The sequence below is a fragment of the Cheilinus undulatus genome, linkage group 7 (genome assembly GCF_018320785.1).
Source record: "Cheilinus undulatus linkage group 7, ASM1832078v1, whole genome shotgun sequence".
NCBI classification, from domain to species: domain Eukaryota; kingdom Metazoa; phylum Chordata; class Actinopteri; order Labriformes; family Labridae; genus Cheilinus; species Cheilinus undulatus.
Genome location: NC_054871.1, coordinates 30,551,893 through 30,577,568, shown reverse-complemented (window position 1 = coordinate 30,577,568; position 25,676 = coordinate 30,551,893). Strand labels below are relative to the sequence as shown.

Sequence of the window (25,676 nt, the reverse complement as noted above, 5' to 3'; positions counted from 1 at the left end):
CTGTATGTAGGACATGTTTTCATGCGTGTGTCTAATACTAATTAAAATATCCCACCACGGCCGAAATCCACCCGCATTTGGCTAGTTGGCGGGTGTTAATGTCAAGCCCTGGTTGTAAGGATTGAAATTTGTAAAATTTTTTATCTTCAGACTTAAAGTTATGTGTTGAGGACTGAGCTTTAAGTTCTGAATAACATTTAAATATCAATACCAGCTTAGGCTTTATCAATTTGTAAATATCATCATATTTTATTTCAGTAACAATCTATTATTGTGCATCCCTACGTGATGTACACAAAGCATAGATTGAGTTGAAAGGGCAAGAGTGCAAAGGCCCCTGGATGGAGCCAGTAGTTTAGATAAGGGAACTTTAAGGTGTGTGCCATTTGTGAAACGCAAGACCAAGGGTTGTCGATCTGCATATATGCCAGCAACACCTTATGCTGCTGGACACCATTTGTAAACCTTTCCCCGTGGTGATCCCATAAACACTGGGTCAGTGTAGGCTTACTATCACTGTAGGAGTCTCTGGAACTGAGTTAGGGGCCAACAGGACAGCACAAGAGAATAGGAGGGTGTAGCATGGAGACAAAATACCAGAAAAGAGACTGCGAGCAGGATAGAGACACAGTCGTTGAATTGCTGACTCACCTTTAATGATTAACTGTGTTGGATATTCCCTTTCAGTGAATAAATAGATCAGAGTTCAGTTTATCCAGAGGACCTTTGTTGTTATCCAATAACCAATCAAAACAAGGCTTTACCCTCCCAGGTTACTCAATATGGTTCAAGGCAAAACAAGACTTATTCTCACTGAAGAAGCAAAGAAAGCATATTCACTGAGACCTGAGCTCTGGTTTGCAGGATGGATTCACTGTCTTCTGTAGTTGGAGCTTATGTGACCTGGGATGTCAAAAGTTTGCTTCTCTTCATTGCAATGTTTATCCTCACTATAGATTATATTAAGAACCGCCGACCTGCAAGCTTCCCTCCAGGACCACGGGCTCTACCTATCGTTGGCAACATCTTCTCTGTAGACCACAGCAGGACCCATGAGAGTCTGACACAGGTGAGTGTTAAATAGATAAAAACAACTATAAAAAAGTTTAAACTGACAACTGTATTTATGTTTTCCACACATCATAACTGAGTTTTCCTCCTCTCTTAAATTCCACACAGTTATCAGAGAAATATGGAGATGTGTTCAGCCTGAGAATGGGTCAGGAGTGGATGGTGGTCTTGAATGGCTTTGAGGTTCTGAAAGAAGCTCTTGTAAATCAGGGGGACAGTTTGTCTGACCGCCCACCCCTTTCTCTGTATATGGACATGTCCAATGGTCTAGGTGAGTGCTCATGACAATTATTAAGGCACTGTTTTGCTAGTTGATAAGCATTATTTTAATAACTGACAAAAACTGTATTTGATCAACATCTTCTGTTTGACTAACCTTCCAAAGCAGATGGATATGCCAATTTCCATGTTTCTCACCGGCGAGTCCATCTAGCAAAGCTCTCGTCTGAACTGTTTGGGCCCAGTTAGAAAGTGGCAAGACCAATCATTGATGAGGGGCAATACTTTTGGGCGCGGCGGAGTCGTGATGTAAGCAAGCAGCAACAAGAGGCCAGTGCAGTTATGGTAGAAAACGTTAGCATGGATGCTGCTATAGCGCCAGTTTTTTCAGAACTTGACCACATTTCTTCATTAAAAGAACAAAGAACAGCATTGAGTTGTTTTCTTTCTTTCTGACAAAAACATGTCTACAGTTGCCATGGTTCGCATTATGCAGCTCTCTATGGAGTTTACTCCTTGGTAACGGCTACACCACATGTTTTGTTGCTCTGATTGGCCTGTAAAGATGTGACAGACAGAATGTTAATCCAGTCACCCCCAGAGCTTTTTACAAAGGCTCTGCCCTTTCCCAGTCGCTGTCTATGAGTGGTTTACCAGATGGATGTGTAAAACACATCCATCTGGGGTGCCAGGTTACTGTTTGACTGTTTTTGAGTTCATTAGAGCTCTCTTGGTAGTGATAATTGCTGAACACACTGGACTGATAGACTCATAATCAGAAAAAATCATCAACAGCCATGTTTGTCTGTAATTATTTTCCCATATTTCCCATCAGGTGTTATCTTAAGCAATGGACACTTGTGGAAGCAGCAGAGACGTTTTGCTCTTTCAACCCTCAGAAATTTTGGACTTGGCAAGAAGACACTTGAGCCTGTGATTCTTGATGAATTAACATATTGTTTAAAGAAATTAAAGAGTTATGAAGGTATGAATTAAGTACAAAGTGGTTTATTCTACAAAAGAAAATGGCTTAAAAATATAACTTGATTTTTTGTGTTACTGTGGAGGTAAGCCCTTCAATCCCCACCTCCACATAAACAACGCTGTCTCCAACATTATCTGCTCCATGGTTTTCGGGCATCGCTTTGAGTACACTGATAAGAAGTTCAGGACGCTGATAGGTGACTTTGAAAAAGTGATTGTGATTCAGACATCAATTTGGGCACAGGTATGACAATTTCTATTGCTGAAATATAAATGTTCTGTACCACTGTTTTGCTATATATGTCAGTCAGAAATTATCATCTGTGCAAACTGGTTAATAAAGGCATTGCATTTGAATAAACAACTAGAGCTCACAACAGCTTACATGGTTATATGGTTGATTTTTGTTTTCAGACTCAATATTAAGCATAGTTTTTAATAAAAACAGACAATGCTGAAATTCCTTATACTCGTTTTAATCTGCTGTCCTTTGCAGTTTTACAACTCATTCCCTAAACTGATGAGATACATGCCAGGGAAACATCATACATTCCTGAAAGTTTGTAGTGATATAAAGGACTTCATAAGAGAAGAGCTTAAGGATCACAGGCAACACTGGGATCCCTCAGACCAAAGAGACTACATCGACTGCTACCTGAATGAGATAGAGATGGTAAGTGGTATTGAAGGACACTTTTCATTTACAGAACTGGTCAGTCTATGAAGTTAACTTTTCATGAAGAGAATGGCCTTATTTTGACAGCATTAGTCATGCCATCAACTATGGGTGGCACAAAAATGATTTGGTACTAAAATCCTACTTGTCAACAAAAAATCTTTGTGCAAAGCCCAGCCCAGTTGGATTTAGTTACTTAATTACATATAGGTGTGTTTTGGGTTTAACATCAACCAACCAGAACATCATCTCTAATTTTCTTAAGAAGAAAATGCACCTGTAGGCTGGTGCATTAGTATTTATACTGCCAATTTCAGTCCATATTCTTAACAGGCTGACCTCCAGCTGGCCAATTTAACTTCTTTCCTGTATGTGGTCTATGAAAGACAGAATAGTCTTAAGATCTTCAGCTAGTACCACTTTGATTTTGCATCAGGAGCTTGTAGACTATACAATATATATTTTAGTACTTCTTAGTCCATTTCTAATAACACTGTATGAGAGATATTCTCTCTCAGTTGCAGTATTTTAATCTGGTAGGAATTGAGAACTGGCTGGTTCAAGTTACTGTCTGACCAAGTATTGGTCTGGTAGCTAAAGCAGTTTCAGTTCACATACTGAGTACTGTGAGGTCCCCCGAGCAAGAGTATATTCCCTCGTCGTTTGGTGAGTGCTCCTTCATGGAAGTTGAGACTGATGGTCGGTGTTATGCTGGGCTGGTCATCTTGTTCCACACCACATGCTGTACGAACAAAACAATTAAACCTGTAGTTATATGGCTTGTTCATTTGCCATTAGATCAACATAAGTGCTGGGCATAAAAATGACAACTGCATCAGGTAGAAACAGTAAGACACCTGCACTGTGGTGCTGTGTGAAATTGTTCTTAGTATTCTTTCTTAACATGCATTGTTTTATACTCAGAACAAGGGGAAGGCTGACAGCACTTTTGATGAAGAGAACTTGGTAGAATGTGTCTTGGATCTTTTCTTGGCTGGTTCAGAGACCACATCCACCACCCTCCGCTGGGCTTTCCTCTACATGGCAAAGTACCCTGAGATCCAGGGTAAGATTTTTCACCAGGACAGTTTTTACTCAAAGAGTGGTATACATCAATTGGTGGTCAATTTTTAACAAAGATCAGCACTTAAAACATTGCAATTGTATTACAGACACCATTATCCTTCACTTATACTTTATGCCACAAACATAAAAAAAATATATATATGCTCACATGACTTGTTCAAGCTTCCTCTCTTTCCAGATCTTATATATTTACTCTTGGTGATGAATTACTTTTGTCTATTTCCATTCCTCACAGCAAAAGTCCAGGCTGAAATAGACAGAGTTATTGGACAGTCCAGGCCACCATCAATGGAAGATCGTGTTAACCTGCCCTATACCGAGGCGGTCATCCATGAGGTCCAGAGAATGGGCAACATAGTTCCTCTCAGTGTGCCACATATGACCAACAGAGATGTCCAGCTGAGAGGCTACACCATCCCAAAGGTAGTTCTCTGAAATACAAATGATACACACAAGTGATACCCTTCTGCTGAACAAAAGAAAAACCCACAATGGTCTCTGAAATAACTTGAAACTGACAAGAGTAATAATAAATAAGAATTTACTGAAAATTAATTCATAAAATCAGACATTGTTTTTGAATTGTGGTTCAAAAACAAGCTAATGAAACTGGCCTGGACAAAATTGATGGTGTCTCTTGTAAAGATAAAATATAATTTGACCAAAGGGACGTGTTAAACTAAGGTGTTTACTGTATCTAGCATCACAGGTGTCTTCAAAGTTGTTATCAGTCAGTCTGCTTATTTAAAGGGTGAAATGTAGTCTCTGTGCTGTTTGTTGTCATTGCTTGTACCACACTGAACATGGACCACAGAGAGCTAAGGAGACAGTTGTCCCAGGAGATTAGAAAGAAAGCTATAGACGAGCATGTTAAAGGTAAAGACTATAAGACCAGCTTGACATTCCTGTGACTACATTTGCACATATTATTCAGAAGTTTAAGGTCCACAGGGCTGTAGCCAACCTCCCTGGATGTGGCCACAAGTGGAAAATTGATGACAAATTGAAGAGACTGATAATACAAATGGTAACCAAAGAGCCAAGAACAACTTCCAGAGATTAGAGGTAAACTCCAAGGTACATCAGTGCCATCCATTGCTGTTTCAGCCAAAGTGGACTTAATGGAAGACAACTGAGAAAGACTCCACTGTTAAAAGCAAATCATATAAAAGTCAGACTGGAATTAGCCAAAATGCATACTGACAAGCCACAAAGCTTCTGGGAGAATGTCCTGTAAAAATCAGACCAAACACATTTGGGTTGGATTACGTTACAGCTTAAAAATTACTTATCTTAATTAGTGATTGTGTCCTGTTGTATTTTGACCTAAAGAGTGACAATGTGATCATAATCCTAATCAACAGGGGATCACAGTCATTCCCAATTTGACCACAGCCCTATTTGACAAGAATGAATGGGAGACACCCTTCACCTTCAACCCCAGACACTTTCTGAATGAGGAGGGCAAGTTTGTGAAGCAGGCTGCTTTCATCCCTTTCTCTGCAGGTAAGGAGCAACACAGCCATTTTTCATCAATATCTTTAATTGCTATTACAGGGGCCTGAGGCCTGGTTTTTGCTAACATAAATAACTAAGATGGTCCTTATCAATATTCTTGAATGACACACTCTCTGAGCACCTCTATACTTTAAATAAGTGAAAAGCTTTAGTGATGGCACAAAAGACAGATCAACTTCCACTGTTTAAAACTCATGTGATCTGCAGATCTGTACATTTTTTTTACATGATGAGGACAAATTGACAGGCAATTTTGCTAACTTAGAGTTTTGTTACTGAGCCAAAGCAATGTGTCATCCATCAGTAGTGCATAGTATGCAGGAGGGAGTGTAAATATGGAGAAGGGGGTTCAGGTAGGCCAGGGCCATTTTTGAAGCAGTTTGTCAGCCAGCAGCAAAGTTCTGAATTTGATGCAACTAGCAACTTGGAGCCAGAGTGACATGTGCTGTTTTGGGTTTGGTCAAGACATGTCACAATGTTGCATCTTACTACTATAATTGGAGAGCTGTCTGTCTGTATGTATGGATGGGAGTATTTATGGATGTCTCAATTTGCAAACCCCCCTGTTACTCTGATTGTCATTCATACCTCTCAGAGGACTTCTTGAGTATACTGGTTCCAGACTAACCTTGCAAAGCAGATGAATTCGCCCGTTTCCGTGTTTCTTACTGGCAAATCCATCTTGCAATGCTCCCGTCTTAACTGTTTTGGCCCGGTTAGAAAGGACCAATCAGCATCGAGGGGCAGTACTTTAGGGTGCGGCAGTGAGAAGAGGCCGTTGCAATTATGGCAGAAGACATTAGCATGGAATCTGCTGAAGCGCAAGTTTTATCAGAACTTGACAACATTTCTTCGTTGTAATAAGAACAAAGAACAGAACTGAATTGTTTTCTTTTCAAAAACGACAAAAATTGTGTACTGACATGTATACAGATGCCATGGTTTGCGTTGTGCAGCTTTCTATGGAGTTTACTCCTCGGTAGGGGCTCACCTCGATAGCGGCTCAGTTTGAGACTTGAACCATAACACCATCATAAATAGGTCTAGATTTTGTATAAAACTCAAAATTTGCAGTTTTTCCGCTTCAGTTTGTTCCCACTCACGTCCCCATTCACCACACGGCTGACATGCGGTCAGCGTATTGTGTCACTTTGTCTTTGCTGTTTTTGTGACTTTCTGAGGGTCCATCAGGGCATTGAATGAGCTCCTGTTTTTACTCTTTGTACTTCTAATCACAATTGCTTTAAAGCTGTTGTGTGCTTATGCATACACATAGTTAACAACACACACCCTTGCGGTTTAGCTGCTTTTCACTTAGCCTCCCTTTCTGCTTTTACCGCAACTTAGCCTAGCTTAGCCTCAGCTGCTCTGCCTCGTCTCAATGTGCCAGATGTTCAGTTTTTCTCCGTCCTCCTACAGTACATACATTCACTTATTAATTTATACGGTAATAGATTCATTAATGCAAGTGTGCATATGAGATAAGACATTTCTCCACAGTGATTTACATTACAGTTAGTATAATCTATTAGTGCAAATGTGCATGTGAGATCAGCCATTTTACCACAGTAATTTCAGTTATAGTTAGTAGATTACTTCGTGTGCATATGCATGTGACATGAGGCATTTACCACAGTAACTTAGGTTACAGGTGGGAGGTGAATTTGTGCAAATGCGATGAGTGAGATGTACCACTGATACTACAGAAGTCAGCAGGCATACTGAGGTCCTGGGGTCAGAGTGGCCTTGAAATCACAATCAGCTTTTTATACACTTACGCAACAAGGAATTTGACTCTGGTTTGCTTTCCTCTCAATGTACTGAAATTACACATTAAATACAAAAAAACATTGACTTGCAACATATCATAATTATGATTTAGATATGTACAAGCTTTTGTTGGTATTAATTCTAGTTCTGGATAATCTGCAGAGCTCCAAATGTGCATCCCTAACAGTAAGGAGCTGCTGTGGTCAATATGTGATATCAAGACAGCCTGTGCCCAGTGCAACTGGTACTGATTAAGAATGTTTACACGGATAAGACTTCAAATACACTGCTAACATTACCTTTGGTTTAAAAAACTGTGAACAGTGCCAAGGGGACTTTGCACTACAGCAACATCAAGCGTATCAAGTCAGTCCATTCACTTCACTTTGTTTTTAAGGTAGCACTGAGTCTGTAACCAATATTTACTTTATATATTAACACGTGATGAATTAGTTTATAGATTTATCAGTAGAATTCAGCACAATGTTAATTTTGATTCCAATTGCCTTTTATCTACGCTGTGTGTTCCTGTTTTTTTTTTTCCCTGTTTTTTGTAGTTTTTTTCCATGTCAATGCGTGTTTTAATCCAGTATTGTTGTTAATAACTTACTTACCATTAAAAGGAACAAATAATTAATTATTAAAGATCTTATTCCTTTTTCTAACATGTTTTTTCTTCCTATGATCAGGTTTTGTTGGTTCTCCATGCTCCATCCTTGAATTAAAAGCATTATACAAATAACACTGACTCACCAATGTCAGGACGAAGTCAGTGCCCCAAGCACTGCAGACAGTCCACCTGATCATTGTTAGTCATGTGGTTCTCTTTAGCTCTCCAGCATTCAAGAGTTTCCTTCAAGCCTTAGAGCTTCTCATGTGATTTACTGAGAACCGGTCATTTAAAGACTTATGCTGTAAAGCTTCTTATTGCCAATTAAATGAATGGTAGGGCGTGTAAGTGTGACCATAGAAAATGTGCATTTTAAACTTTGTATGTTCTATATTGTTAAGGCGGAATTTGGAGTACAGATGCGATTAAAAAGTATTTGCATCTGTATAATCTGTGTCTTTGATCAACTATGCTGAACAGTCTTGTTTCCACAGTTTCAACAGGAGTCTTATCCTTACTAATTACTAACGATCACAAGAAAAATAGCAAGTCCAGCTTCTAAAGACCTCATGAAAATGTCTTTTCTTTTGCTTTCCCGTTTCAGGAAAGCGGCTGTGTCTTGGTGAGAACCTGGCAAAGATGGAGCTTTTTCTTTTTTTCACCTCATTCATGCAACACTTCACCTTCTCCATGCCTGCTGGGGTGAAACCAGTGCTGGACTTCATCTATGGGATCACTCTGGCTCCATGTCATTATGAAATCTGTGCAACCCCTCGCATGTAGAAGCTGTGGTTGACAAAGAACACCAAAAACAATGGTGTTCATTCTGGTGTCACTGCTTTACTGCATTTCTGTCTTGATGGGTTTATAGATCATTTACAAACTGATATTTTCCTTTAATTTTGGATCAAATTGCTCATAGGGCCCCTGCTAATACCTCTTCAATGCAGTAAGTGTGTTATAACGTTCCTTTTCTAAGGCATCATTTACAGGACAACGTTTTCAAGTGAAAAGGCAAAGTTTTGTAGCGTTTTTGCTGTCCGTTTACACAGCAATGGCGTTTTGGTGCCTGAAAACGAAACTTTTTGGAAACGGGCTCCAGAGTGGAAGTTTTTCAAAATGGCCCCATCTCCATCTCCGTGTAAACAGGGAAACCGGCAGTTTATGAAAACGGACATGTGCACTGCGGTTGCAGTAAATATCCATGCGTGAGTAGGCTTATAATGCATGCGCGAATGGGATGCCCAAAACAAAGATGGCTGACACCAGTGTACTGTTTTTGCTCCTCGCTCTTTTGAATTTAACTGTACTTCTCCAACAAAGTGTTGATTTACTTCACAATCACTTGGATCAGTGGAGATGTATTTCGTGCCTGCACCAGATTCTGACTCAGCCCACATGCCGTCAAAGTGCAGCCCGAAAATCACACCGCCATCTACTGGCATGGCATGTATACGACATCGTTTTTGGTGTTTCCCGCAGTCTGGTGTGAACTGCGATCGTATTAAAAATGTTGCCGTCTGAACGTGGAACTTTTTGGAAATGAAAACGGAAAACAAAGCAAAACATTGTCGTATAAACAAAGCCTACGTTTTGTTGTACACAGTCTATGGAGGCTTTAAACCGTAGTTTCAAGTCTAGTTTTTGTCTACCTTCGCTCAAGCTGGAATTTTATTTTTTAAACTCACATTTATGACCAAGACATTAATGATGTTTCTTCTATTTTCCTTGTAAAATTTGCTCAATTTCAATCCCCTTTCTTGGCCTTTTGGTCTGCCCCACCCTTTATTAATGATTGATTTTATGCTACTGGTTTGTACTGTGACCCTGAATCCCTTTAACGCCATTCATTTTCTAGGGTTGTTCTGATTTTGATACCAGTATCGGGAATACGTCCGATACTGCTTAAAATGCTGGTATTGGTATAGGCGAGTACATGATCATGCACAAATCTGATACCATTTGGTTAAACTTTATATTTTGTTACTTTAGCCATGCTAAATGTTAGCGCTATAAACTGGAAATCAATTCTTCTTCGCTGTCATGGTATGAACGGGCTTCTGTTTTTAGCGCAGCGAAGAGGAACCAAGGGACCCGCTGCGTGACATTTTTTCTCTGAACGTGATCATTAAAACGCTTTCCAGACCGTCACTGTCGTACTAGACAAGAAGTGACACAGTTTATCAAAAGTTAAGTAACTTTTGAACCATAAATCATTGCCTCTTACTTGTTTTTCCTCTTGAAGCTAGCCGTTGTGTTTTCCCATTGACGCCATTGACGCTATTGAATCCCTTGGGGAGGCATTTTAGGTGAGCCCTGATCTCATGTGACTTTTGGGGACTTAAATGATTGAATCCACACCATTAAACCCGATATTGAATGTCTTTTTATCCATTTTAATCAAATTATGATCATTTATTACTGCTAGCTCGAATGCTAACCGCCATATTGTTTCTCTGTGAGTATCTGTCAGCCAATAGCAGGCTGTTCTGTAATCACGTGATGCTTCCCAAAATAGCACAAAGGAGAGATAAAGTTCAAGGCACTTGATTTATACAGCTGTATATGTAAGGCAGTAACTAAAACACAATGCTAGGTGGTGCTGTAGCACTGCATGTTGTTCTGCTGAGCCAAGCAATTCTAGCTGTTTGTCCTTTCCGGGACACCATAGTTTGCAATTGTTCTGCGGGGGGCGCTATGTTTCGCTAAGTATTATCTTTTTTCAGTGTTGTTGAAGGTAAGCAGTGCTCCTGGCAGCCCACATTTTGCACAAAATATATAAGTTAAACTGCAGTGAAACAATTAATCTCTTTGAAATACGTTTCTGTGAAATGATAAGTAGTGTTTAGTCTGATTTTAAGGACTGTGTTGAGGATTACAGCCTAAATGACCTTTTATAGTGTGTGCTAATGTTTTGTTAATCTCAGCCAGTTTATTAACAGTGTAGAGAAACCATTTACAGTGAATGTTAACACAGACAAAGTGTTCTCTTTTTTCACTGTTGTTGAAGGTTGTACGTGCAAGAACAGTTGGCAACAATTAAAACCAGAGTCTCCATCACAACTACAACCCTTGCTGTCTGATCTTCTCCTTGCATGACACCCTGCACCCAATACAGCAAGAGACACAATGCCGAGCTACACAGGGTTTGTGGTGAGGCACACCACACATAGCAGACATGCAGAACCTTTGGGTTACATATACATTAAGTACATACCTGTACACAACAATTGTTAATATGCGGGTTGTAAGTTTTATATTATATTTGGGAGAGTGCAATAAAGTTTGTATTAAAAAAGAGAGAGATAATATTGTATTATTGCTATTTCAATATTTAGCAGTAAAACTCAATAATCAGCAGGAAGACAACTTTAGGGTCACAGAGACGCTGTACATTATGATTCTATTTGTTGAGCCAGGTTCTGTGTCAAATATAGGTCTAAAATAAATTGCTAGTCTGAACAGTCAGTTCAGAAAGTTCAGACTGGTATCGGATCTGTACTCGGTATCGGCCAATACCCAGCACTTTGATATTGGAATCATATCGGGAAAGAAAAAAATGGTATAGGAACATCCCTGTCATTTTCTCTAAAAATTTTACTCTTAAAAATGCACTGTCTCATAAAGCTCAATAATGGTTGTTTTTAGAAATGTGTTTTCTGATGTGATTGAAGTGACTTGTTTGGTGATTAAAGATGCTTTGCAAGGTCTTGTTCTCGTCATCACATACAATTCTCGAACAGACTCACAAACGGAGATTCTGGTATTGTTCAGTTGTCATTGTTGTCAGTGTAGTATAAAAATATCTGCTCAACTTTGCAGCAGGCTTTTTGCCCTTGTGTACCACATTAATAGCCTTGCAAAGCTGATGGATTTCCCCGTTTCTGTGTTTATCACTGGTGAATCCATCTTGCAAAGCTCCCGTCTGAACCGTTTAGGCCTGGTTAGAAAGTGACAGGACCAATCAGCAAAGAGGGGCAGTACTTTCGGGCGCAGCAGAGTCAAGACGTAAGCAAGCAGCAACAAGAGGCCGTTGCAATTATGGCAGAAAAGATTAGCGTGGATGCTGCTAAAGCGCCAGTTTTATCAGAACTTGATGACATTTCTTTGTTGAAAAAGGAAAAAAGAGCATCAGTGAGTTGTTTTCTTTTCAAAAACGACAAAAGTTGTGTACCGATGTCTAGAGTCACCATGGTTCACGTTATGCAGCTCTCTATGGAGAGTAATTTCCTCCGTGGTGGTGAGCCTCGGTAGCGGCTACGTCATGTGTTTTGTTGTTCCGATTGGCCTGTAAAGATTTGACAGAATGTTCATCCAATCACCCTCTGAGTTTTTTTTAAAGGCTCTGCCCTTTCCCAAACGCTGTATATGAGTGGTTTACCAGATGGATGTGTGAAACAAATCCACCTGGCGTGTCAGGTTACCACTTGAACCCATTTTTTAAATTTATTGTTCTTTTGGTCCATTCTTTATGTTATTTTTAACCCATTTTCCTGCTTTTTACCCTCATTTGCCGATTCTTTCTGCTACTTCTAATCTATTTTTGCTACCTTTCACCCATCTTTGCCATTTTTTTTTTTTTTTTTTTTTTTCTTTTTGTTACTGTAAGCAATTTTTGCAGCAACTTTATTTTCTGGCATCCTGATGTTTGTGCACATCATAGCTTAGCTCTGAAGTCTGACATTACTTCCCTAATCATGTTTTTCAGTGTGCCCATACACATTGTTGGCATTATCAATATAAAGGTAATTTTATACTAAGAAAATGTGTTTACATTTGGAAAAAGCTGAATTTAAGTACAGTATTAATAAATGAAATTGATGTTCTTTTGTTGTTGCTTTGTTTAGCGTGGCTTTTATTCAGTTTAAAATAAACTATGGGAAGTAAAAGTTTAAACTCCACTTTTACTTGTCTTTCCTTTAAATCATAACTTAAAGCGGTGTTGTGAGCACAAAAAGGACTGAAATATTTGTCATCTGTCCATTTTTGGGTTACAAAGACAGGGAACTACAGGACATACCCAAAGGTGAAATCTGAATACCCAAACATCAGCTCTTAGAGAGCATCAGAACTCCAACTCAGCACATCCTAATATTTGAACATGTCTCTAGTCTTTATAAAAATAGATGCCCATTATCAGGGACACTCTTCTGACAAAAACAAGAGGTTTGGATTTCTTACTCCATTTTACCACACAGTAATCCACCAATTCATAGTTCCAGTGGCCATCATTTATTGAGGTGAGTGACACTGTGACACATTTTATCTTTATTGAGATCAATCCATTGTGATCTGCTGCCTATGACCTTGCAAGTAGATTTTATTTTGGACAATCACTGACTAAAGTTCACAGACAGTATAAATAAAAAAAGTTCACAGTCCGCCATTTTGTGAAATAGATTACATTTAATAACTATTAGCTGCCAAACACAAATTGACCAATAATGAAACCAAACATGTTCTATACTTTGAAATCTTTAAATTATAATGTTCACAAAATACTTAAGTGTACAAAAACGATTCAAACGTCATTTATCCTAGAACACCAAACATGCTTGAGGCAAAGGACTTAGAGGAGCAGTAACACTTTTTCAACTCTACAGAGACCGCAGAGAGTGCATGTGAAGATTGTCATTGCCAAGCCTCGTGATGTTGCATGGTTGTTATCTGTTGGCTGATGTTTCCTCCTGGCAAGTAGCATATTGTTTAACTGCTCTTCTGTTGACACTGGATTTTGTAGCCGACCCTGTAGGCCTGGAGGTACACACATGCCTGGTTTATCCTGGAAGCAGAGATAGCTTTATTATATTGAACATCATCTGTAATAAAACTCAATAAAGTGCCCTAATATGCTAAAAACGTGGTTTACATATTCTGACATGATTCAAAACCCTGCTTAAACCAAAGCATTTGACTAGATCTTAAACGACTGTTCCCAAACAGGATATTTGATTTATTACAATTTATTGTTGTATGTTTATTGTTGTATGTTCATCACATTGGTAATATAACACCACACTCAAATTATTATGCATGACAGCCCCAAAAATTACATACATTTAAAATACGTCTCTGTATTGCCCCCTTGTGGGTATTTGTAGTATAGGCAAGTAGAAGGATTTATCTTACCTTTGAACACAACAACTGCATATAAAAAGTGCAATTACACTTGATAGCTAGTTAAAAGGTAACCAGATGAACTGATGAACAGAAAATCCACAAGGTGCAACATCTGCTATAACTACAATATTAACTGAAACAAAATCATTTGTGGATAGCAGGGGACACAGCATTTGTGTGCAACTGAAGAATGACAACTAATAACTCTGGAATAATCCAATGTCTACTGAGCAATCTCTGGCATATTTTTCTTTTTCTGTTTCCATTCCGTTTCCAAACTGTGTTCAAGTGGCACTGGATCATTTACACGATGTTATCATATGCACATTTTCATCACGATGTTGACATTTTAATTTTTTAATATCACAATTATCGTCAATATCGGTGTATCACGACAGCCCTAATTTCAAGAAAGACAATTATGTCCAGCACCGTCATTGTAAAAGATAAAGAAGAAGTAAAAGGGAAAAAAAGGGATTCAAACTGCAGAACAACCAGTTAGAGGAAGCATTCAGGGGATGATTATATATTTTTTTCTTTTCTCCAGCAGAACCTGTGGTATGTCACAAACCTTATAAGAAAGGTGGAGCTTGTGTGGGCCTAAACAGGTGCCAGTGTGCTAAAGGATTTACTGGAGGCCAGTGTGAAACAGGTTAGTCTGTTTGTATTTTTGTGTTTAACTTTATAGTATATTTATTATTAAGACTCTTGCTGTGTGCAATGTTTACAGCTGTGACCACCCCCTGTGTACCACTTTGCCAACACGGGCCACCTGCAGTCCTCACAACACCTATACTTGTCCTGAGGGCACTGCAGGCCTGCGCTGTGAGAAACTGTATGTATGAGCATTCAAAACACTTCAACAATGAGAGCCTATGCATATATAACTCAAATTTAACGTCATGTACAGCCTGTGTGCAGCTGTCCTTTGATTATCCTTTTCAGTAACGTCATCTTCATTGAATTAATCTATTCATACTGTTTATACATTATCTATGGACTAAACTGAAAGATCTAAAAGGCAGTGGTTCTCAAACTGGGGTCTGGGGACCCCTGGGGCTCCACAAGCCACAGCTCAGGGGTCCATGAAATTATTCAAAATAAATTATTAAAGTAATGCCATGTCATTGAAAAGCAAATAAATACATATGGGGACCACTGCACCATAAAACAACCATACTTAGCCAATGACTCCCACAGAAGTCAGCTTTGGACCAATAAAAACTTAGATATGATTGTAAGAAATCATGTAAATCTATCCCTTGTCATGCATCAGTCACTTTACTCAGGATACATTTGGTGTGCAGGTCCAGCTAGCAACAAGGGATAAAAATTTAAGCCCCTCCACTTCATCAAGTGATGCTAGGCCGAACCAGCTAAACTGAGAAAATATGATGACAGCTATCACAAATTTGGTTTTATTGCGAACAGAACAAGACCAAAATGTGTTGTGTGTTTTCATGTGAAGCCATGAAGCCCGCCAGGTTAAGCGTCCTCTGATAACACAGCATGTAAAGTTTAAGGACAAAACAAAAGATTTTTTTCTGGTGAAAGGGTGAGGAATACATCATATGGTGAACCTGACCACCACCTCAGAAAAAGCACAGAGGGCTTCTTATTTCACTACTCAAAGGATCACAAAAAGTAAGAAGCCACACTCAACTGAACAAGAGCTTTTATTCAGCTTACAAGAGTTTAAAATACAACATCTAGGAGTACAAATGACAGTTAACATGTATAATCAGTGTGAGGGTTATGTGGGGGTCCTTAGAAAATTTGCTGCTCTATTAGCCCTGAGAAGTTTGAGAACCTCTGCTGTAGACTTCAGTTTGTTGCAGCACTTTTTTTCCAAGTATCTTGAAGGGAAAACTCAGTGTGATCTACAAAAGAAAAGAAACATAGAAGAGGAGATTTGTTTGGAAACAACATCTGGCTCTGAATTTCTGTACACAGTGCTTGAAGAACCCCATGTTGATAGACATTGGGTATTTGAAGTTGAGTCAAAGCAGAAACACATCCTTGTAGTTCCATTGGAAAATATAAAGTATTTTAAGATACATCATTATCTTAGCTAAATAAAATTAGATGTGGAACCGTGTGAAGTTGATCACACTTAAGAGTCAGTGAGTACTCCTCCTTTGGTGTGTGGTGAGCCCATAAACAATGGGTCAATGTTTATGGGCTCACTGCCACTGTAGGAGTCTCTGGAACTGGGTCAGGGGGGCAAGAGGACAGCACAAGAGAATAGGAGTGTGTAGCATGGAGACCAAAAAGAGACTGAGAGCAGGATTGAGACATAGTAGTAAAATTGCTGACTCACCTTTAATGACAGCGTTGGATATTCCTTCTCAGTGAATAAATAGATCAGAGTTCAATTTCACCAGTGGACCTCTGTGAAATAAAGCTTCACCCTCCCAAATAGTTCATGGCAAAACAAGACTTGTTCTCATTGAAGAAGCAAGGAAAGCATATTCACTGAGACCTGAGCTCTAGTTTGCAGGATGGATTCACTGTCTTCTGTTGTTGGCGCTTATGTGACCTGGGATGTCAAAAGTCTGCTTTTCTTCATTGCAATGTTTATCCTCACTATAGATTATATTAAGAACCGCCAGCAAGCCAGCTTCCCTCCAGGACCACGGGCTCTACCTATCGTTGGCAACATCTTCTCTGTAGACCACAGCAGGACCCATGAGAGTATGACACAGGTGAGTGTTTAATACATAAAAACAACTATAAAAAGTTTACACTGACAACTGTATTTATGTTTTCCACACAAATCAAACTCAAGTTTTCCTCCTCTCTCAAATCCACTCACAGTTATCAGGGAAATATGGAGATGTGTTCAGCCTGAGAATGGGTCAGAAGTGGATGGTGGTCTTGAATGGCTTTGGGGTTCTGAAAGAAGCTCTTGTAAATCAGGGGGACAGTTTTTCTGACCGTCCACCCCTCCCTCTGTATATGGACATTTTCAATGGTCTAGGTGAGTGTCCACAACAACAATAAATGCACTAATGGATGGGAATACCTAGATGGGTACTTTGCTAGTTGATGAGCACTATGCTTCAATAAGTGACAAAAACTGTATTTGATCTATATCTTCTTTTTGACTGTTTTTGAGTTCATTAGAGCTCTCTTGGTAGTGATAATTGCTGACAACACTGAACTGATAGACTCATAATCAGAAAAAATCTTCAACAGCCATGCTTTTCTGTAATTACTTTCCCATATCTCCCGTCAGGTGTTGTTTTAAGTAACGGACACTTGTGGAAGCAGCAGAGACGTTTTGCTCTTTCAACCCTCAGAAATTTTGGACTTGGCAAGAAGACACTTGAGCCTGTGATTCTTGATGAATTAACATATCGTTTAAAGAAATTAAAGAGCTAAGAAGGTATGAATTAAGTATAAAACAGCTTATTTTGCAAGAGAAAATGGCTTTAAAAAATTAACTTCTGATTTTTTGTGTTACTGTGGAGGTAAGCCCTTCAATCCCCACCTCCACATAAACAACGCTGTCTCCAACATTATCTGCTCCATGGTTTTCGGGCATCGCTTTGAGTACACTGATAAGAAGTTCAGGACACTGATAGGCGACTTCCAAAAATTTTTTGTGAGTCAGACATCAATTTGGACACAGGTATGACAATTTCTATTGCTGAAATATAAATGTTCTGTACCATTGTTTTGCTATATATGTCAGTCAGAAATTATCATCTGTGCAAACTGGTTAATAAAGGCATTGCATTTGAATAAACAACTAGAGCTCACAAAAGCTTACATGGTTATATGGTTGATTTTTGTTTTCAGACCCAATCTTAAGCATTGCTTTTAATGAAAATGGACAATGTTGAAATTCCTTATATTCATTGAATCTGCTGTCCTTTGCAGTTTTACAACTCATTCCCTAAGCTGATGAGATACATACCAGGGCAACATCCGACATTCCTGAAGGTTTCTAGTGATATAAAGGACTTCATAAGAGAAGAGCTTAAGGATCACAAGCAGCACTGGGATCCCTCAGACCAAAGGGACTACATCGACTGCTACCTGAATGAGATAGAGATGGTAAGTGGCATTGAAGGACATTTTGCATTAATAACACTGGTCTATCTATGAAGCTGTTAACTTTTCATGAAGATTTTGGCCCTATTCTGTAGTGGTGGGAATCACTAGTGGCCCCACGATACGATATTATCACAATACTCATGTCACAATTCAATATTATTGCAATTCTAAACATTTTGCAATACCATTTATTGCAATATATTCCATGTTGTTCGTGCCCTGCTTGCATTCCTAATGTCCTTTCCCTGGTGCTGCCATATTGGTTGTACTAACTTTCTCCTGCTGTACCTCTGCTGACCACACTGGTCAAAGGGCTCCACAGCATCAAGTAGACAGAAAATCAACTGATGCAGTTCATATGAGCAAATAATCTGACAAAAAAGATACCTGGCAGATGATACGATTGGATAATCACTGTGCAAAATATTGCAATACTTTGCTGTATTGATTTTTTCCCTCACCTCTACTATTTTGACAGCATTACACATGCCATCAGCTATGGGTAGCGCAGTATGATTTGGTACTAAAATCCTACTTGTCAACAAATAATCTTTGTGCGAAGCCCAGCCAAGTTGGATTTAGTTACTTAATTACATATAGGTGTGTTTTGGGCTTAACATCAACCAATCAGAACAACATCTTTAATTCTCTTTAGGAGAAAGTGCGCCTGCAGGCTGGTGCGTTGGTATTCATACTGCCAATTTCAGTCCATATTCTTAAACAGGCTGACCTCCAGCTGGCCAATTCAACTTCTTTCCTTTCATGGTGCCACTGAACACACAGAAATCACCAAAGACACAGATGAAGGTTTAAGTTCTATTTTGTTCTTACAAAAGCAATAAAATAAGTGGTGAATAATTCTGCATCTGGCACAAAAGTATGACAGATGCTTCCTGCCAGCTGGGGCACTGATAGATAGGGCCTCAGTATCATGTTAACCACCAGTAATAACACTGTATTTGGTCTATGAAAGACAAGATCTTTAGCTAGTGACACTATGATTTTGCATCAGGAGCTTGTAGACTATACCATGAGTTTTGATACTTCTAAGTCCATTTCTAATAACAGTGTATGAGAGATATTCTCTCTCAGTGGCAGTACCTCAGTCTGGTAGGAATTGAGGGATGGCTGGTTCAAGTCTCTGTTGGACCAAGTGTTGGTCTGGTAGCTGGACCAGTTTTAGTTCACTTCCTGAGTACTGTGAGGTCCCCCTGAGCAAGAGCTTATTCCCTCGCCATTTGGTGAGTGCTCCTTCATATTTTTTTGACTGGTAGCTGGTGAACAGAATCTATTAGTGTGTATTATGCTGTGTTGATCAACTCATTCAACACCACACCCTATAGGAACAAAACAATTAAACCTGTTGTAGATGAAGACGAAATACCATAGATTAGGGAGAAGCCAGTAAAGAGCTTAGGGAGACGGTAATGAAGACCTTAATGACAGTGAAGAGGTGGAGCAGTTTAGAAAAGATGTATTGGAGGGATTAGGGAGGACTGATAAATCAGGGCTCCTGGGGAGGTGGAAGTTATAGTGTTTGCAGTTTGGGCTATTTCCTAGACTGATGTGGCCCATGTCAGTTTATGAGATACCAATATCGAAGGTAGAGAAGCTGGAAAGAGTAATTAACTCATATATAAGGAAGTAGTTGGGCGTTCCTCGGTGCTTTAGCAGTGTGGCACTGTATGGCAAAGGGACAGTCCAACTCCCAATCACTAGCTTGACAGGGTTGAAAGGTTAGAAGAGAGTTGCTGTTAGCAGGGAGCAAAGATAGAATAATTAGCAGCGTAGTTCCAAATCCAACTAGAGGAAGGAAATGGAACCCAAGACAGGCAGTACAGGAGGCAGAGGCAACTCTTCGGCATGCTAAGATTGTAGGCAATGTACAGATAGGTTGGGGAGGCCCGGGAGGCCCCATGATTCTGTGGAGGAAGCTTATGAAAGGAAGAAGCTGAGCTATGCGGATTTAGGAGGACAGCAAGGATGGAAAGTTAGGAGAGTGATACCCAACACGTTGATATTGGAATCGTATCAGGAAAGAAAAAGTGGTATTGGAACATCCCTGTCATTTTCAATTACTTTTAAAATTGCACTGTCTCATAAAGCTCAACAATGGTTGTTTTTAGAAATGTGTTTTCTGATGTGATTGAAGTGACTTGTTTGGTGATTAAAGATGCTTTGCAAGGTCTTGTTCTCGTCATCACATACAATTCTCAAACAGACTTACAAACGGAGATTCTGGTATTGTTCAGTTGTCATTGTTGTCAGTGTAGTATAAAAATATCTGCTCACCTTTGCAGCAGGCTTTTTGCCCTTGTGTACCACATTAATTACCTTGCAAAGCAGATGGATTTTCCCGTTTCTGTGTTTATCACTGGTGAATCCATCTTGCAAAGCTCCCGTCTGAACTGTTTAGAAAGTGACAGGACCAATCAGCAACAAGGGGCAGTACTTTCAGGTGCTGCAGTCATGACGAAAACAAGCAGCAACAAGAGGCTATTGCAATTATGGCAGAAGAGATTAGCATGGATGCTGCTAAAGTGCCAGTTTTATCAGAACTTGATGACATTTCTTCGTTGAAAAAGGAACAAAGAGCATCAGTGAGTTGTTTTCTTTTCAAAAATGACAAAAGTTGTGTATTGACATGTCTACAGTTGCCATGGTTCACGTTATAGTAAGTAAAAGTTTAAACTCCACTTTTACTTGTCTTTCCTTTAAATCATTACTTAAAGCAGTGTTGTGAGCACAAAAAGGACTGAAATATTTGTAATCTGTCCATTTTATGAATTAAAATAAATAATAATTACATTTTTTATTTGAATATAGGGATTGATATCTAAGTACTTGTTTCTTTAAATATCTTAAACTTTACATCATTATGAAAAATGCACAGAAATCTCCACTAACACTTTTTAGTCTAGGAGAAAAGTATTAAGCACATTTTTTCCTCTTATTATTTTTTCATTCGTTTAAAAAAATGATGTTTAACAGCATTAAACACACATTTAACACAGGACATTTGGGATGAAAATGGGGAACAGATTGCGTACTGAATCATAACGGGACGTTGCATCAAATACAGGACGATTCTGTATTTTATGGGACGAGTGGCATTTTACTGATGCGCAGGGATGGTTGCAGTCATTTGAAGGGCCCAAGGAAAAGACCAGTATGGGACCCTTCCCTATTTTGCCCAAACCAATCATAGCAAGTGAACAAGAATGTTTACAAGCATCCTTTTTGGGTTACAAAGACAGGGAACTACAGGACATACCCAAAGGTGAAATCTGAATACCCAAACATCAGCTCTTAGAGAGCATCAGAACTCCAACTCAGCACATCCTAATATTTGAACATGTCTCTAGTCTTTATAAAAATAGATGCCCATTATCAGGGACACTCTTCTGACAAAAACAAGAGGTTTGGATTTCTTACTCCATTTTACCACACAGTAATCCACCAATTCATAGTTCCAGTGGCCATCATTTATTGAGGTGAGTGACACTGTGACACATTTTATCTTTATTGAGATCAATCCATTGTGATCTGCTGCCTATGACCTTGCAAGTAGATTTTATTTTGGACAATCACTGACTAAAGTTCACAGACAGTATAAATAAAAAAAGTTCACAGTCCGCCATTTTGTGAAATAGATTACATTTAATAACTATTAGCTGCCAAACACAAATTGACCAATAATGAAACCAAACATGTTCTATACTTTGAAATCTTTAAATTATAATGTTCACAAAATACTTAAGTGTACAAAAACGATTCAAACGTCATTTATCCTAGAACACCAAACATGCTTGAGGCAAAGGACTTAGAGGAGCAGTAACACTTTTTCAACTCTACAGAGACCGCAGAGAGTGCATGTGAAGATTGTCATTGCCAAGCCTCGTGATGTTGCATGGTTGTTATCTGTTGGCTGATGTTTCCTCCTGGCAAGTAGCATATTGTTTAACTGCTCTTCTGTTGACACTGGATTTTGTAGCCGACCCTGTAGGCCTGGAGGTACACACATGCCTGGTTTATCCTGGAAGCAGAGATAGCTTTATTATATTGAACATCATCTGTAATAAAACTCAATAAAGTGCCCTAATATGCTAAAAACGTGGTTCACATATTCTGACATGATTCAAAACCCTGCTTAAACCAAAGCATTTGACTAGATCTTAAACGACTGTTCCCAAACAGGATATTTGATTTATTACAATTTATTGTTGTATGTTTATTGTTATATGTTCATCACATTGGTAATATAACACCACACTCAAATTATTATGCATGACAGCCCCAAAAATTACATACATTTAAAATACGTCTCTGTATTGCCCCCTTGTGGCTCTGATAACACAGCATGTAAAGTTTAAGGACAAAACAAAAGATTTTTTTCTGGTGAAAGGGTGAGGAATACATCGAATAGTGAACCTGACCACCACCTCAGAAAAAGCACAGAGGGCTTCTTATTTCACTACTCAATGTTGTGTGGGTGTAATGGTAGGACTCAGGATGCGGAGACGATGGAGCAGATTTAACAGATTTATTGTGCAGGTAAGTGACGAAGGGAGGGGGGATCTCAGGAGTCCAAGGGATAGTGAGAGTGTGCTGGAGCTGGCTGCGGTGATCAGGGCAGGAGGCACTGGAAAGAAGAGGGAGAGGCACGTTAACAACAGGAAGCAAAATACAAGCACTGGAAATTACTCAAAAAGGTTCTTCAAAAAGAGCACTGGAAACTTCTCTAGGAGATCTTGAGAGAAGGAGCCTGGAGCTGACGTTTACCGTAAGGTAAGGTTGGCGAGACTCAGGCGCTGAAGAGAGCTGCAGCAGGTCCTAAATAGTGATCCTCAATGAGTGATTCGCTGCAGGTGTGCGCTCTCCACAGCACCAGGGGGGGAGGGGTGAATGCCTCAGGGAAAGCAAAGAAAGTTAGCAGCCAGAAACAGCCTCCGGAACCGGAAGCTAACCAAAATAAGATAATAAAACGACAAAAAACACCACAGTACCCCCCTCTCAACGGACGCCTCCTGGCGTCCTACCAGGCTTGTCCGGGTGGTCCCTGTAGAAATCTCGTAATAAGCTGTCGTCCAAAATCAGTCTCCTGAAGATCCAGGAACGTTCCTCCGGACCATACCCTTCCCAGTCCACCAGGAATTGGTAGCCCCGGCCTCGTGGCCGAACATCCAGGATCTTGGAGACAGTAAAGGCAGGGTGGTCATCGATGATCCAGGGGGGTGGAGGGGCGACGGTTGGAGGGCTCAGGTCACTGGTGGATACAGGTTTCAATAATGACACATGGAATGTGGGGTGGATCTTCATCGACTCGGGGAGTTTGAGCTGTACAGCAGAGGGGTTTATGATCTTGGTGATCTCGAACGGTCCAACGAAGCGCGGGGTCAATTTCCTGGATTCGGTCTGCAGAGGTAGGTCCTTAGATGAGAGCCAAACCTTCTGGCCCAGATGGTATTCGGGGGCAGGCGTGCGGTGTGCGTCAGCCAATCTTCAGTTACGCTCCGTCGTGCATGAGAGCGCAGCCTTGGCTGTCCGCCACACCTCTCTGACGCGTTGAAGATGTTGCTGCACAGATGGTAGGGACACGGAGACCTCTTGTTCAGGAAACAGGGGGGGCTGGTAACCGAGGCAACACATGAAAGGAGACATGCCGGTAGCAGCGCAAGTGAGAGAGTTGTGAGCATATTCAATCCATGGTAGGTGAGAGCTCCAGGAGGTGGGGTGATGAGCAGCAACACAACGGAGAGCAGCTTCGAGGCTCTGATTGGCTCTCTCCGACTGGCCGTTGCTCTGCGGGTGGTAACCAGACGAGAGACTGACCGTGGCACCCAGCTCACTGCAGAACTCCTTCCACACACGAGAAACAAACTGTGGTCTGCGGTCCGAGACAATGTCACAGGGAATGCCATGAAGTTTGAAGACATGAAGGACGAGAAGGTGAGCGGTCTCCAGGGCAGAAGGGAGCTTGGGGAGTGGGACGTAGTGTACGCCCTTGGAAAACCGATCCACTACAGTGAGTATGACAGTATTCCCATCAGAGGGCGGTAGGCCGGTGACGAAATCCAAGGCGATATGAGACCAAGGACGACCAGGAGTGGAAAGGGGGTGCAGCAAACCAGCTGGGGGTTGATGGGAGGATTTTCCTCGGGCGCAGATGGAGCAAGCAGCCACGAACTCCCGGGTGTCCTTCGTCATACCAGGCCACCAGAAGCTTTGCTGGAGGAAACTGAGGGTTCTTTGAAAACCGGGGTGGCATGTAAGTTTGGAAGCGTGGGCCCACTGGAGCACTGGAGAGCGAACCGAGTCTGGAACGTAAAGACGCCCCGGGGGACCGGTACCGGGATCCGGCTGGATTCTCTGGGCATCCTTCACCGTCTGTATGACGTCCCAGGTGGCAGCTCCGACGATGCAGGACAGGGGAAGGATGAAGTCAGGCTCGCGGTCTTCACAAGAGGGAGAGTCCACACGAGATAGGGTGTCCGGTTTCGTGTTCCGGGATCCTGGTCTGTAGGAGAGGGTGAAGTGGAAGCGGCTGAGGAAAAGGGCCCACCGAGCCTGACGAGGGTTCAGCCTGCGCGCTGTGCGCAGGTAGGCGAGGTTCTTGTGGTCCGTCCATATTATGAAAGGGTGCTGCGTGCCCTCCAGCCAGTGCCTCCACTCCTGTAGTGCCCACACCACAGCCAGCAACTCTCTATTCCCGACGTCATAGTTTCTCTCAGAAGGGGACAGCCGACGAGAAAAGAAAGCACACGGGTGAAGCTTCTGGGTCTTGGGGTCTCTTTGAGAAAGCACCGCCCCAGCTCCGGTCTCAGAGGCGTCCACCTCAACCACGAACTGGAGGGATGAGTCAGGGTGCTTGAGGACGGGGGCAGAGGTGAACAGAGTCTTTAGGCGGGAGAAAGCCTCAGCAGCCTCTGGGGACCACCGATAGGGGGAGCTGGAGGAGGTGAGTCTAGTGAGGGGAGCAGCCACCCTACTATAATCCCTAATGAATCTCCTATAAAAATTAGCAAACCCTAGGAATCTCTGGAGCTCTTTGCGGGTGCTAGGGATGGGCCACTCAGTAACCGCCCGGATTTTAGCCGGGTCAGGCTGTAACTGTCCTTGGGCGATGATGAACCCTAGAAAACTCACTGAAGGGGTGTGAAATTCACACTTCTCAGGCTTGACAAATAACTTGTTCTCTAGTAATCTCTGAAGTACTAGCCTGACATGTTGTTGATGCTCCTGGAGAGAACGAGAGTAGATCAGAATGTCGTCTAGATAGACAAACACGAACCGGTTTAACATGTCCCTGAGCACATCGTTAATGAGGGCCTGAAAAACTGCGGGGGCGTTAGTGAGTCCAAAGGGCATGACTAGGTACTTGAAGTGGCCAATGGGGGTCTTAAAGGCAGTTTTCCATTCGTCCCCCTCCTTAATCCTGATGAGGTGATACGCGTTTCTAAGATCTAACTTAGAAAACACTTGGGCGGAGCAGAGAGGCTCAAAGGAGGGGTCGATCAAAGGGAGAGAGTATTTATTCTTGACGGTGATGTCATTAAGGCC

At 40.9% G+C, this 25,676-nt stretch overlaps 2 protein-coding genes across 3 annotated transcripts in view; both read left to right on the top strand.

Moving 5' to 3' along the window:
* Positions 1-670: 670 nt before the first annotated feature.
* On the top strand, positions 671-11,003 carry LOC121512338 (cytochrome P450 2J6-like). The gene is made up of 9 exons (XM_041791559.1): positions 671-1,069; positions 1,180-1,342; positions 2,126-2,275; positions 2,358-2,518; positions 2,771-2,947; positions 3,875-4,016; positions 4,272-4,459; positions 5,401-5,542; positions 8,539-11,003. The coding sequence occupies exons 1-9, from the start codon at positions 866-868 to the stop codon at positions 8,715-8,717; spliced, it is 1,506 nt and encodes a 501-aa protein (XP_041647493.1). The 5' UTR covers positions 671-865; the 3' UTR covers positions 8,718-11,003.
* LOC121512340 (cytochrome P450 2H2-like) overlaps positions 10,973-25,676 on the top strand; it is a 19,046-nt gene continuing 4,342 nt past the window's right edge. The window contains exons 1-8 of one of the 2 annotated variants that reach the window (XM_041791562.1): positions 10,973-11,087; positions 14,602-14,706; positions 14,785-14,889; positions 16,647-16,759; positions 16,872-17,034; positions 17,293-17,442; positions 17,533-17,688; positions 17,940-18,116. In XM_041791562.1, the coding sequence (XP_041647496.1) occupies positions 11,030-11,087; positions 14,602-14,706; positions 14,785-14,889; positions 16,647-16,759; positions 16,872-17,034; positions 17,293-17,438 (690 nt within the window). In that variant the 5' untranslated portion in view covers positions 10,973-11,029 and the 3' untranslated portion in view covers positions 17,439-17,442; positions 17,533-17,688; positions 17,940-18,116. Of the gene's footprint in view, positions 11,088-14,601; positions 14,707-14,784; positions 14,890-16,646; positions 16,760-16,871; positions 17,035-17,292; positions 17,443-17,527; positions 17,689-17,939; positions 18,117-25,676 lie in introns of both variants that reach the window. The other variant, XM_041791561.1, reaches the window with a different exon arrangement.